The sequence below is a fragment of the Marmota flaviventris genome, chromosome 2 (genome assembly GCF_047511675.1).
Source record: "Marmota flaviventris isolate mMarFla1 chromosome 2, mMarFla1.hap1, whole genome shotgun sequence".
Taxonomy (NCBI): Eukaryota; Metazoa; Chordata; class Mammalia; order Rodentia; family Sciuridae; genus Marmota; species Marmota flaviventris.
The window spans coordinates 174,505,207-174,518,056 of record NC_092499.1 but is presented as its reverse complement, the minus strand read 5'-3'; the positions used below and the strand labels follow the sequence as shown (position 1 = coordinate 174,518,056).

Genomic DNA, 12,850 nt, shown 5'->3' with positions numbered 1-12,850 from the left:
GGGTTGGGGGTGCAGCTCAGTGATACAGCTCTTGTCTAGCATATGTGAGGCCCTGGGTTCCATCCCCAGCACCCCCCAAAAGAAAGGAAAAACCAAAAAAATAACCACTAAAAAATGGAAGGTGAGGCATTAGCAGGCAGAGGTGGGAAAGCTTTCTCTGGGCTCAGTAGGTTTTCCTGAGCCCCTATCCAGCTTTTGGGGTTCTCCAAATGCCCACCCTGCGAACCAGGGTGGTTTCTTTGTATGAATTCTGTCCTCCATGAGTATCTAAGGACTGGAGAGAGAAAAGTGAGCCCCAGCCCCAGCAAAGGGGAGTCCCAGCCAGGCTGATGGAAGGTCCCCAGGCCCTAGAGGTGTCCCTTCTCCATATTATCCCAGGGACACCTCGAGATAGTCTACATGCTAGGCAATAATGGGAAGCCTTGCTTGTTCAATGATAGTTTATTGGTCTTTAGCATTACATCTTAATTACCAAGGTAAATTCACATACACAACTGCAGGTAAAAACATGTAAAATAATATAAAAATAAATTGAAGACTACTTTTTATATATTTACTGAATTAAGTAGTGTAATAAATATTATAATAAGCAAAAAGCTTCAATCACACAATTCAGTTTCACTGAAGTTACAGTAGTGTTTGTAAATATGAGTTTTAAAATTTAAGTTACAAATATTAAAGCACTGAAAAACTAGTATAAAAGTGAATTTTGGCACATAAGTGAGCTCTTATGTCATTAGTGAACACTGAGAAAGCCATTTCTCACCTACTTTTTGAGGTACATCTATCCAACTAGTCAGCAACATGGCTGGAATACTTCATAGTTTACAATCTTTTGAGTTGAACTTTTCCCTTTTGAGAAGCCCAAAGAGCAACCCAGAGCTTATTACTGTGCAAAAATTCTCCAAAATCCTAATAGAATTTAGGAGGGAACTTTGTATCACACCTGAAGGGCCAGTGTCCAGGCTTCAGATCCGAGAGCCTCAGGGATCAGCAGGGCAAACTAAACTTCTTGCCTGTTGCCCCCTCCTAGGGTGATCCATCTTCTCCAATTTCTGCCTCCTCCTTTCAATTAGGGAGAAAGAGAAATGGAAGACACCCCCCCCCCCCGAAAAAAAAGGAAAATAAACCATAACTTCAGTGATTTCACCATTATTCCACTCACTCTGGTGATATAAAACTGAAGCTGCTAACAGGAAAGTTGGCAAAAAGCATGTAAGCCCCTGGAGGACTTCTGCCTGTCCCTGGGAAATGAACCCCCTGTCTTTGCTGGGTCCCTGGTATCCACTTCTAAGATCAAAACACAGTGTCATGGCCTTTTCTCTGGAAACAGCCTACGACCCTGCTCCCTGACCCACAGGATAAAGTGGATATTAAACTCTACAGTCAGAACGAGAGAGGCTTGCATGCTCCCAGCCCCAGTCCTCAAAGAGCTCACAGTGTGCAGCTACTGTGCCCTTCACCAGGAGCACAGCAAGTGTGCCCAGGAATGCCCTTTCACCACGGTGCCCTTTCGCACTCCCGAGCAGGCTGGGGAGTGTCTGTAGAGGCCTCAGCCAGTTTTGTCATTTTGGCTTTGATACTTCTTAACATTTTGCCTTTTTTCAATCACAGTTTCGTATTCATGTTGAGGTAATCACAGTTTTTCCTCTACAAAGAGAGGAATGGGGACAGTGGGGCAAGTTGGCGAGAGAGCATTTCTATGGACAATGGTCAGAAATCAAGATCACCATGTAGTGCAGCCCCACGTGGTGGGAGGCCCACTTTCATGGGTGGGTTCCGACCCCCCTTTAAAAACTCTTGTGCAGCAGCCAGACTGCCAGGCCAGGGCAGCCAGGAAATGGCTCATGCTCCTACATCTAGAGCTTCCACTGAAAACTTCACAGCAACCCCCTGGAGGAAATGAAATGGCCTGTGTCCCCCCCACCCCCTTCCCTTTTCTAAGGCTGCTCAAGTTTGAGTTTTTAAAAAGAGCTCGGTAGAGCTAAAGGAAGCCACAGTAACTCATTGCTTATTAATCAATTGCACTTAAGATCTATGTTATTGATTTTGAAGCAGAGGCAGGCCCTTTGTGGCCCTGAACTCTGGCCAGCCAGAAGTCAGGGCTCCCAGACTTGGGCTCCACAGAGAAGCCCTTGTCACCAGTGGCTTTTGGAGGTAGGACTGAAGCACATGGATCTGAATTTCAGGAGCCTTTCTTAATGCAAGATTTCTCATTCAATGGTATTTGTAATTTTATTCATTTGATTTCAAGCATAAATTGTTTTTCTCTAATACACGTATATTTTACTGACGAGCCCTTGATAACTGCTTTGTTACTTGCATTGCAGGCTGCTGTGTGACTCTGCACACAGACTCCATGTGCTCCATCCTGGCTCCATCCTCTGCAACAAGGGTCTTTCCCAAAACCCCCTCTACATTACAGGAAACTATGCTGGTTTTACCTATGTGCTTCTTTCTAAGGCATGCAAAAGAACATGAAATTCAGAAAACATTTACAACCTAGGCAGCTGAGGTGCTGAAATCCTAATAGATATCACCTAAATATCAGTGCCTGTGATCTCCTGTCCCCCACACTAACTATGAAGGTCAGATATGGAACACAATTTAATTCCCCTTTGCTTTATGGTCCATCTGAAAACAAAGCCACTGGAAGGAATTTTAACTTGCATATTAGAATTCTTTGACATTTCTGATCCATTGGAGCCAAGAAAACTCAGGGTTAAGAAACAATGGTTGGAGGGGCTGGAGATATGGCTCAAGCGGTAGCGCGCTCGCCTGGCATGCGTGTGGCCCGGGTTCGATCCTCAGCACCACATACAAACAAAGATGTTGTGTCTGCCGAATACTAAAAAATAAATATTAAAAAAAAAAAACAAAAACAAAAAAAGAGTTTAAAAAAAAGAAACAATGGTTGGGGGGTGAGGGCATGAGTTTTCTGAAGTTTGTGGCTGAAAAGCAGACCTTCCCTGGGCCTAAGACTAACTACTTGCAGGATGCTCCCCTTGATAGGAAACCAGTGTCAATAGGCCTTGGGCCATAGGTTTGGTCTTGTCCCTGAATTTGGGACACAAAGTGATACCACAAGAGAGCTCAGAATGAATCACAAGGGGACTGCTGATATCAACTGAAGAGCCACACACTTCTAGAAAACATGCCTTTTTCTCAGTTTAATCCACAAGGGAAATCCCCTCATTTTCGAACATGCTGTGGATCTTAGCTGGCTATATGGGTTGGGCTTGGGCAGGGCTTGTGCTGCTCCCCCACAGACCAGGCCTAGGGCCAATAGGGCCAGCTCCTTTAATGAAAGGACCTAAGCAGAAGCAGCAAGCCCCACTGGGGATGAGGGTCCTGGGGTAGTATCTGAGGCCTGAGGCCTGGAGTGGTCTTATTACCCAGGCACTGCCATGGTGGGGCAGCCAGGGTTCCTTCTAAGTCCTGGCAGTTCCTTCGTGCAATGCAAATGCTTCTCCCTTTACATGGTACCTCAGCAGCTCAAAAAATCTACTGTTACCAGAGACCCAGAGGGCCTGGACTGACAGCTGCACACAATGGGCAGTCCTGTCTGCTCATCCTTGAGGATCCCCACCCCCACCCCCCAATCAGTGGTGCAGGTGATGCCTTTCAGCGCTGTAGAGAGAAAAATGATAACATGTACTCCAGCAGCACGCAAAAGTCAAGGAGGACAAAGACAGCCCCTCCAGGAGGGTGCCTGGGAGAGCTGGGGTTAGACACCCCATTTGTCCATCTCTGGTGGGTATATGGACCCAGCTTCCTCTAGGACTTCTGCTCAAAGAGGTCATGGTACTCCTGCTGCTCCAGCTCCCGGTTGTACCTCTCAATTTCCCGGTTTGCTTCTTCTACATAGTCATTCATGAACTGATCCATGACTGGTAACTAGTTAAGGAAGAGAGCCCTGAGCCTAGAGGATATGGAAACCTTCCTGGCCCCAAGGAAGCAGGTGAGGAAGGGGACACTGAGGTAACTGACAGGCAGTATCGCACCTACAAAAATTGTGACAGGTATTGGCACAGGGCCTTTATGAGGTCCCAGAATGCAGCTTCATTAGCACACAGTGGATCCCCAGTCTCACAGTTTACTCTGCTTATCTTTCAGAGATTAACTATTATTATCAGGCTATTTCCAACTTATAAATCATGACTGTGGTGACTACAAAACTCAGGGTGTCACTACAGCTCCATTCAAACTATACCCCACAGGGTAACTTGAAAAATCACTCAATAAAGGACAAATTAAACTTTTGTTATTATTATTGTTGTTCCTTTTTGAGACAGGGTCTCTATATAGTGCCCAGCCTGGTCTCAGGTGATCCTCCCACCCCTCAGTCTCCTAAGTAGCTGATACTACAGACTCATGCCAGAGCATCCATCTGACAAATCCAATTTTGACAGCTTTAAAAGGTCAAAATGCAAAGTGTAACTCTTTAGTTTGCTCCTGTTTCCCCAGTCCCTGATACTGCAGGACCCTGATTGCTCCAGGGGCTTGGCTGTGCTGGCCCTAGCAGACACCTGCTTTACAGACAGGCTTGCACCTCCCAGACTGCCTCAGTTTCTACTCAGAAACGGAGCTGCTCCTAAGGATACGTGGGTGAAAATCGGTCTTGTCACCAAAGAAGTTAACAAACTGAGTGCCATTGTAAAAATAGCCTGCAGGTAGTGGGTCCAGGTGGCGCTTTACCTGTTGGAAAAAAGAATCCTGTTAGAATTATCTGACCACTTTCTATCATTCATTAAAAACAAACAGGCCATTATCCCAGTAAAATAGTCTATTCTGCCATGTTAGGTGAGCAGGGAATTTATTCCCCCAGCAACCTTCAGGCCATGATTGATACCGGTCCCCTGCTCATAGATGAGGATCAGGAGAATACTCTCCTGATCTACCAGTTCATTACTGAGACTGGTAACACAGCCCATCCTAGGGCCTAGACTCACTTTCTTTTGACATTTTCCCACTAAATCCCTGGGAGAAAAGGCCCCAGTAGCCACAGGGCCTGGGACAGAGGCCAGAGGTCAGCTTGGGGTTTTGCAGGGGAAGGCTCATCAAGGGAATCCATTACCATCCCACAAGCAGCTCTGGATCTAGAAAGTTTTTTTCTGGGCCCTAGTTGGTTTCTCTGAGGTTCAACTTGAATAGAAGTAGATGTTTGAAGAAGGTGACAAATCCAGGTCTTCCATGACCTACTACTCCCACAAGAACTGGATCTCCTTGATCTTAAGCCAAGGTCATGCCAGAGGTTGCCCACTACCCTCTCTAAGGATGCAAGGCTGGATTTCTTTGTTCTATGGCCTGAGAGAGGCAACACTTCCAGCATGCCCTACAAATAGCCCCTCCCAGAAGACAAAAGCTATGCAAACCCAGGAGGACCACCTTGGGCCCATAAGGGGAGGTCAACACAGGACACTCACATGGATGTTCCTGATCTCCTGCTGAGTCAGCATTCCCCTGGTCTTCAGAGCTTTTCTCTGAGGCTTCTGTGCAGAAATGTAGGGAGGGGACAAACTATAACCAAGCTGATGGAGCATGGTGAGGTCTCAGTGCTCTGGGGGGTCAGTTACATAATGAAGTTCTCAGCAGAGGGAAAAGCATATGAGCTGTTCCAGCCTGTGCACGATATCCTGCCTACCTAACCCCAAAGGAGACCTACTTTCCCACCAGATCCCTGCAAGGCAGTGGGCAAAAAAAACAGCAGGTAGTCCAGTAGTTTAGCAAATGGGCCTGCCTGGTCCTGCCTCTTTTCAGGTTCTCATCCCTAAGCCCCACCAATGACAGAAGTGCTGACAAAGGCACAGTTCAAGTCCCACAGTCAAGCACCATTTAAATGAGTTTACCTAGGTGGGCTAAGCCTCAATATAAAGACTGGTCCCAACTGACCATCAACAGAAGACCCAAGCCTCAGCCAACTCTATTCCTAGAGTTCTAGGATTAGCCAAACCTCTGAGGCTGTGCTGAGAGGTTTAGCATTCAAAGCCTGCAGAGAACCTGGATTCAAAATAGATGACATATGATGTCTGCCTAGAGTTTGTCCCAAGGGACTTCCTCCTACTCTCAAAGTGTCTTTAGAAGTGCTGGCTGAGGGCTGGGGTTGTGGCTCAACAGTAGAGTGCTCACCTAGCACGTTCGAGTCCCTGGGTTTGATCCTCAGCACCACATAAAAATAAGTAAAATAAAAGTATTGTGTCCAACTACAATTAAAAAATGAATAGATATATTTTTAAAAAGTGCTGGCTGAGCCCATGGGGTTTGGACCAGTGAGGAGGTAGATGAGGGGCTTGTCAGGGCCATTAGCAACCTGGAGTGTGTGCTGGGCACATTTGTGACAGGTCTGTCAGGGCTTTTGGTAGTCACCTGCTTAGCTGACTGCCGTAGCCAGTCCTTGAGACTATCTTCCTTCAGGGAGCAGCCAATGAACACCAGGTAGCACTCTTGTTGTCCATTGCTGTCTTGAGGTGTACTTCTTGAGTCAGAAGGTGGTGTGGGTCCATCCAAAACTGGCACGATGCTCAGGGAGTTGGCCAGAGTGTTGTGGCAGACCTCCATGGTCCTTTCAGAGTCTGCAAGGAGAATATAGGTTTGTCCCTGAGACACTACTCTGAAAGGATAAGGCTATACTAAGACTAACAATGCAGATGGTTGGAACAGATTCCTAAGAAAGTACAGAAGGGAGAACTGATGTGACTGCTGTTAAGTTAGAAAAGATGCAGTAAGAGAGGAAGAAGCAAAAGAAAGTTCAGGCATGGTTGATTTGGGTGATTAGATGGACACTATTAATCAGGAAGGATAATATAAGAGGAAAAAAGGTTTTTAGATAAGAAGAAGAGAAGACTGACTCTTCACCTGAAGCCCTTGAAGGACAGTAAGAGGAGAGATGTCTGCATTGACAAAGATACCCACAGGAGCTGGGCATGGTAGGGCTTGCCTGTAATCCCAGCTACTCAGGAGGTTGAGGCAGAAAGATCACAAATTCAAGGCCAGTCTCAGCAACTTAATGAGATCCCATCTCAATAAAAAAATTAAAAAAAAAACCCTGGGGGTATAGCTTAATATTAAAATGCTTATGGAGTATATGTGAGACCCTGGGTTGATCCCCTGTACTGCTGTGTGGGTAGAGGGATACCCACAGGAAGAGCCAGCCTCTATTTGCTGGATACAGTATCTGGCTGACACCTAGGCCTGCAGCACTACCTGGCAACCATGAGGGCCAGGAACCTTAGGACAAGTTGACATGTTAAGAAAAGAAGAAAGTGGGGATGGGACTATAAGCTCAGTGATAGAGCACTTGCCTAGCGCATGTGAAGCACCAGGTTCAATCCTCAGCACCACATAAAAATAAATCAAATAAAGGTACTGTGTCCAACTACAACTAAAAAATAAATATTAAAAAATAAATAAATAAAATAAAGGCAGACTATCCATCTACATATGAAATAAATAAATAAGATTTTTTAAATGGAAGAAAGAGGAGCTCTGGGGGCACAACTGATTAGTGCAGTACTTACAAGAATGGATGAACACACAGACACACATTACCTGGCCTCAGAGGCTTTGTTCTGCTAGTCAGCCTCTTGACTTCTTGCAAAACAGCCAACAAATGCTAGTTGAGTTGGGGGCTGGGGTTTTTCTTTTTCTTTTCTTTTCTTTTTTTGTGGTACTGAAGATTGAACCCATAGCCTTGCATATGCTACGCAAGTGCTCTAACACTGAGCTAAATCTTCAACACGTTTTATTTTTTTTGAGACGGGGTTTCACTAAGTTGCTGAGGCTGGCCTCAAACTTGCAATCATTTCTCCTGCCTCAGCCTCCCAAGAACCTGGAAATGCAGGCATGCGTTATCATGCCTGGCTTGAGTTTGGACTTTTTTCTGTCATAACAGCTACAGGCACCTTAGCAGAAACCCTCCCCAACTCCCTTCTCTCAGGCTCCAACCACAGTAAACCCCAGTAAACCCCTTTTGGTTCCTGAAATGCTCCTTTTTTTTGCCTCTGGGCTACAGCAAATACTGTGCCTTTAACCTGGTATATTCTCCCCTTCCTCAACATTGAGTTGGCCAGCTCCTACTAGGTTTTTTTTTTTTTTTTTTTTGGTACTGGGGATTGAACTCAGGGGCACTTGACCACTAAGCCACATCCCCAGCCCTATCTTATATTTTATTTAGAGACAGGGTCTCAATGAGTTGCTTAGCGACTTGCTTTTACTAAGGCTGGCTTTGAACTCGCGATCCTCCTGGCTTAGCCTCCAGAGCCGCTGGGATTCTAGGCGTGCACCACCGTGCCAGGCCCAACTCCTAGTTTTGAGGCCTTATCTGGCCCCCAGTCCAGGTTTGATTTTGAGGTCACAAGGGCAGGGGTCTAAGGCTGAAGAATGGGCCTGCCAACAGAAGGAAGGAGAAGGCAAGTTAGAAGGCTCAAAGACTTTGGTCATACACAGATTGGGAGCCAGAGAGATCAACTTTGGGCAGCTCCTGGTAACATGTCTAGGAGGAAGCCATGGTGGGGTGTGAGTCTTTACAACAAGGAAATTAAGGAACTGTGAGGAGAGGACTGAGCAGGTCATCCAGGGGTGATCCCAGATGATGAGGGTGAAACTCCACTGTGGTGCAAGAGAATTTAAGGAAAGTGGGTCCTTGGGGAAAAGCACTCTGATGGTAGGAGGCCCAGAAGAGGGTGCTAGAGATTTGGAGAGGCATCAGTGGTCTACAATGTACCAGCAGAGGCTATGAACTCTTGTCACAAGCTGTAAGCACTTCATGATGTAGGGTTCCCAAATTTAACCCCCCAGTTACCTGAAAACTTCACTTTGCCCAGGATGTGGTAGATGTTTCCAGAGAAGGGACTTGGCTTGATGGAGGACTGAATTGCTGGTGGAGGAAGAGGACAGGGTCACCACCTGGGTGCAGAGGCTAAGTCCAGGGTGGCACATCTGGGAGGGTTAGGAACTGGGGAGGACCCTATTCCAGGTCTAGGATTCATAGCTTCTATTCCCACCCTCTTGTTCCTTGGGCCTCTGCCACTATTTCCAAGAATGGGAAAACTTTTCCAGTGGAGTGGAGATCAAATTTTATGGCATCACAAGATCAGAAATAGGGGATTCCTGGGTCCTCAAATCCCTCTGCTGCTTTTGGTCACAAATGTGAGAAGACAGCACATAGGATACTGAAATGGTGCCAGGGAGCAGGACAGTCTGGGGTACCCTTTTCACGGGGTCTGGGAGATGTCCCAGCCAAGGCTCACCTTTACACTTGGCCACAAAGCGAGTTTTCTCCAAGGGACGGCCAAACCATACGCAGATCTGAACCATCAGTGGGAAGACTGATCCAGAATTGAATTTACCTTCATACCTTTAAATGTTTAAAAAAAATTTAAGTACAAGTACTTGGGTCTCTGAGTGTTGTTATATACTACTTTGGGATAAACTGTATATCATTTATCCTATAATATTTAATTCTCCTTTACTTGTATGCCATTCTACATATAAAACAATTGTTTAAATGTTTAATTGTTTAAATCCTCCCCCAGCCCCTGCAGGGCTCTAACCATGCCCTACCATCTCCTTGTGGGCAGCTTAACAGACTGTACATGTGGATTAATATTTTCTCTAAAAGGAAATGACAGGCTGTATTTTCTCAGTTCAGCAGACACAATGCCTGTCACAGATTCATTAAGAGCATGGTCATCTGGGTATGGTATCCCACACCTATAATCCCAGCTACTGGGGAGGCTGGGACCAGAGGATTAAAAATTTGAGGATACTCCAGGTAATTTAGAGAGATCCGCTCTCAAAATAAAAACTAAAAAGGGCTGGTATGTAGCTTTTTTTACAAATATGTGGTCATATCCACAGTATTAAAAAGCCCAACTTTCTAATATGGAAAATGTCAAACACAAAAAAAGGTAGAACTATGGTAGTATAATGAGGCCTTATGTACTCATTACTTGCTTCCACAGTTGAGGAATTGTTAGTCCTTCTTTTGAATTATTTCCTTGAAATGAATCCCCATGACTGGATTCACTCCAGCAAAGGGTGTAACCATTGCATGAGTAAAAATTTATACCACCCCCAGCAGCAGGCAAGTATACTAGTTTCACAACAATTTCTCAGGAGATGAATATTATAAGTATTTTTGATTGAATATAGTGTCAATCAAAATAATGAGTACAAGTACTTGGGTCTCTAAGTGTTGTTATATACTATATACCATTTAACATTTCTGAATGTTATTGCACTGAATTCTGTTTCCATGATTGCTATTTACACTTGCTCTTAAGTGAATTGTTCTCATCTATATGACCTGGGGTCTTTTTTGTTTTGTTTTGTTTTTTGGGACTGGATTGAACCGAGGGGCACTCTACCAATGAGCTACATCCCCAACCCTTCTTATTTTTTTATTTTAAGAAGGTTCTCATTAAATGCCCTACAGCTTTGCTAAATTGGTAAGGCTAGCCTTGAACTTGTGATTCTCCAGCCCCAGCCTCTGGAGTTGCTGGGATTATAGGTGTGTGCTACCCCTCCTGGTCCTTTTCTAAACATCTAACCAAGTTTCCCAAATATTGTATTATACCTTTGCTACATGTAATGCAAATACTTTCTCCTCACCTATCGTATCGTATCATATTTAGATAACTATATTACCTTTATTTGTATAGTTACCATATGAGTTACCTTATTTAAAAAAATAATTATTATTTGTTATCAGGAATTGAACCCAGGGGCCCTTAGCCACTGAGTCACATCCCCAGCCCATTTTTTTAATATTATATTTACAGATAGGATCTTGCTGAGTTGTTCAGGGCCTCGCTAAGTTGATGAGGCTGGCTTTGAACTTGTGATCCTCCTGTGCACCACCATGCCTGGCCTATTATTATTATTATTTTGTAGTACTGGGGATTGAACCCAGGGATTCTCTACTACTAGCCCTTTTTATTTTGTGACAATCTCACTAAGCTGTTCAGCATTTTGCTAAATTGCTGAGGCTGGCCTCAAACTTACAATCCTCTTACTTCAGCCTCCTGAGTCACTGGGATCACTGGTATGTGCCACCAGGCTGAGCTGCACCCCCCACACACTTTTTTTTCTTTATAGCACAGTACAATCAGTTTTAGTACAAACAATTGAGGGCCTGGGAAAAGTGAGTAAAGATAACAAAGATAAGCCAGACAAAGCTCTAACATTGTCTTCCCCAAACTTTCAACAGAGCATAAATGAACTGTCCATTCTGTATAGGAACAGGTATAGCACAAGGGTTAAGAGAAAAGGCTTGGAAGCCAGACAACCTGGGTTTGCAATCCAACTCTTTTATTTACTAACTATAACTTTTAAACAAGTCATTTTGTTCCTTGTTGTCTATACCTATAAAATGTGGAAAATAATGGAATCCATTTTGTGGGTTTGGTGTAAAGGTTAAATGACACAACACAGGCAATGTTTTCAGAGCAGCACTGCCCAACAGAACTTTCTGGAATAATGGAAGTGTTCTGGATCTACAATGTCCCATATGGTAGCTGCTAACCATAGGCAGCTTTGGCACACTTGAAATGTGGCTGTGTGACTAAGAGATTGAATTATCAATTTCGATTTTTATTCATTTATATTTGTATTACATAAAATAGTCACATAGCTAGTGGTGGCCACATTGGAAAGTGCAGTCTTAGAACAAGGCCTAGCACTCACGGTGAGTTCTCACGTTATGCTGGTATTACTACAATTATGGTGGACTTTGTACACTCTCTTCCCTCCTTTCCCCTCTGCAGAGGTTTTCAGGCTGACATGTAGTTTGCAGAAAACAAGCCCTGGCCTCATCAGTAGGGAACCTACCTCTCAGCTGGGAAGTAGAGGACTGACTGACTTACTCTCAGGAGAGATTCTCTCACCTGGGAAGTTGTAATGTTCCATGCCAGTCACCTCACCCTTTCTAGTGGCCAGAGGAAATACAGAATCCTGTTGTGCTTGATGCCTGCAAGATAGGTGCCTTAAATCTCAATATCTAGGAAGGCTTCCAGTTTAGATCTCAAGACATGAAATATTGGGCTCTCAGCAAGAACAGTATCTGGGACATGGCACACCATTCCAACAAACATGTATCACTTGTGTACAGCATATCTGATATATTCATTTTTTTCTCTCTTTTTTTTTTCTGTAAATAAACAGATTGTTAGGCTTCCAAAGAAATTTTAGCTACTTCGTAATGATACTTGCCAGCCAGGGTACATTAAATATCGGGATCGCAGCATCTGAGGACTTGAAAAACTATTTTCTGAGAGAATCAGCTCAATGTCTTCATTCCTTTGAAAACATTTAGAAAAGACCCAAGTCAATTAGAATTGTCAATCTTAACCTGCATAATTTGCTTCTTCCCCACACCCCCACATATACATAAGCACGCATGCATGTAATTTTTTTCTGTCAAACCATGTGAAAATCACTTGTAAGCATCATGACATTCAGTGTGCATTTCCTAAGAACAAGGGTATTCTCTTACAGGACTACCATGCTTTTATCACACCCAAGGAATGTAATATTATATATGATCAGCAGTGGTATCACATGGGAGCTTATTAGAAATGTGAAATCTCAGGTCCTACTCCAGATCCACTGAATTAGAAATTAATTTTAACAAGATTCCCAAGAGATTCATATATATGATAAAATAGGATGGCCTGGGGTTGTGGCTCAGTAGTAGAGTGCTTGCCTAGCACGTGTTATTATTTGCACCCAAAACTAACATGAAGAGATAATTTCTCTGTTTTCTATGCCATTTCTCTCATATCTTTTTTTTCCCCCTAGTATGTGGGACTGAACCTACATTGTGCATGATAGGCAAGTGCTCTTAAGTTAT

At 44.2% G+C, this 12,850-nt stretch overlaps 1 protein-coding gene across 2 annotated transcripts in view; it reads right to left on the bottom strand.

Moving 5' to 3' along the window:
• Nucleotides 1–426: 426 nt before the first annotated feature.
• Nucleotides 427–12,850, bottom strand: part of Dnaaf9 (dynein axonemal assembly factor 9) — a 149,793-nt gene continuing 137,369 nt past the window's right edge. For both annotated transcript variants that reach the window (XM_027953746.2, XM_071608793.1), the window contains exons 31-37: nt 12,211–12,297; nt 9,249–9,355; nt 8,801–8,875; nt 6,367–6,572; nt 5,427–5,492; nt 4,605–4,698; nt 427–3,890 (exon numbers count right to left, since the gene is read on the bottom strand). In XM_027953746.2, coding sequence (XP_027809547.2) covers nt 3,778–3,890; nt 4,605–4,698; nt 5,427–5,492; nt 6,367–6,572; nt 8,801–8,875; nt 9,249–9,355; nt 12,211–12,297 — 748 coding nt within the window. In that variant the 3' untranslated portion in view covers nt 427–3,777. The remainder of the gene's footprint in view (nt 3,891–4,604; nt 4,699–5,426; nt 5,493–6,366; nt 6,573–8,800; nt 8,876–9,248; nt 9,356–12,210; nt 12,298–12,850) is intronic.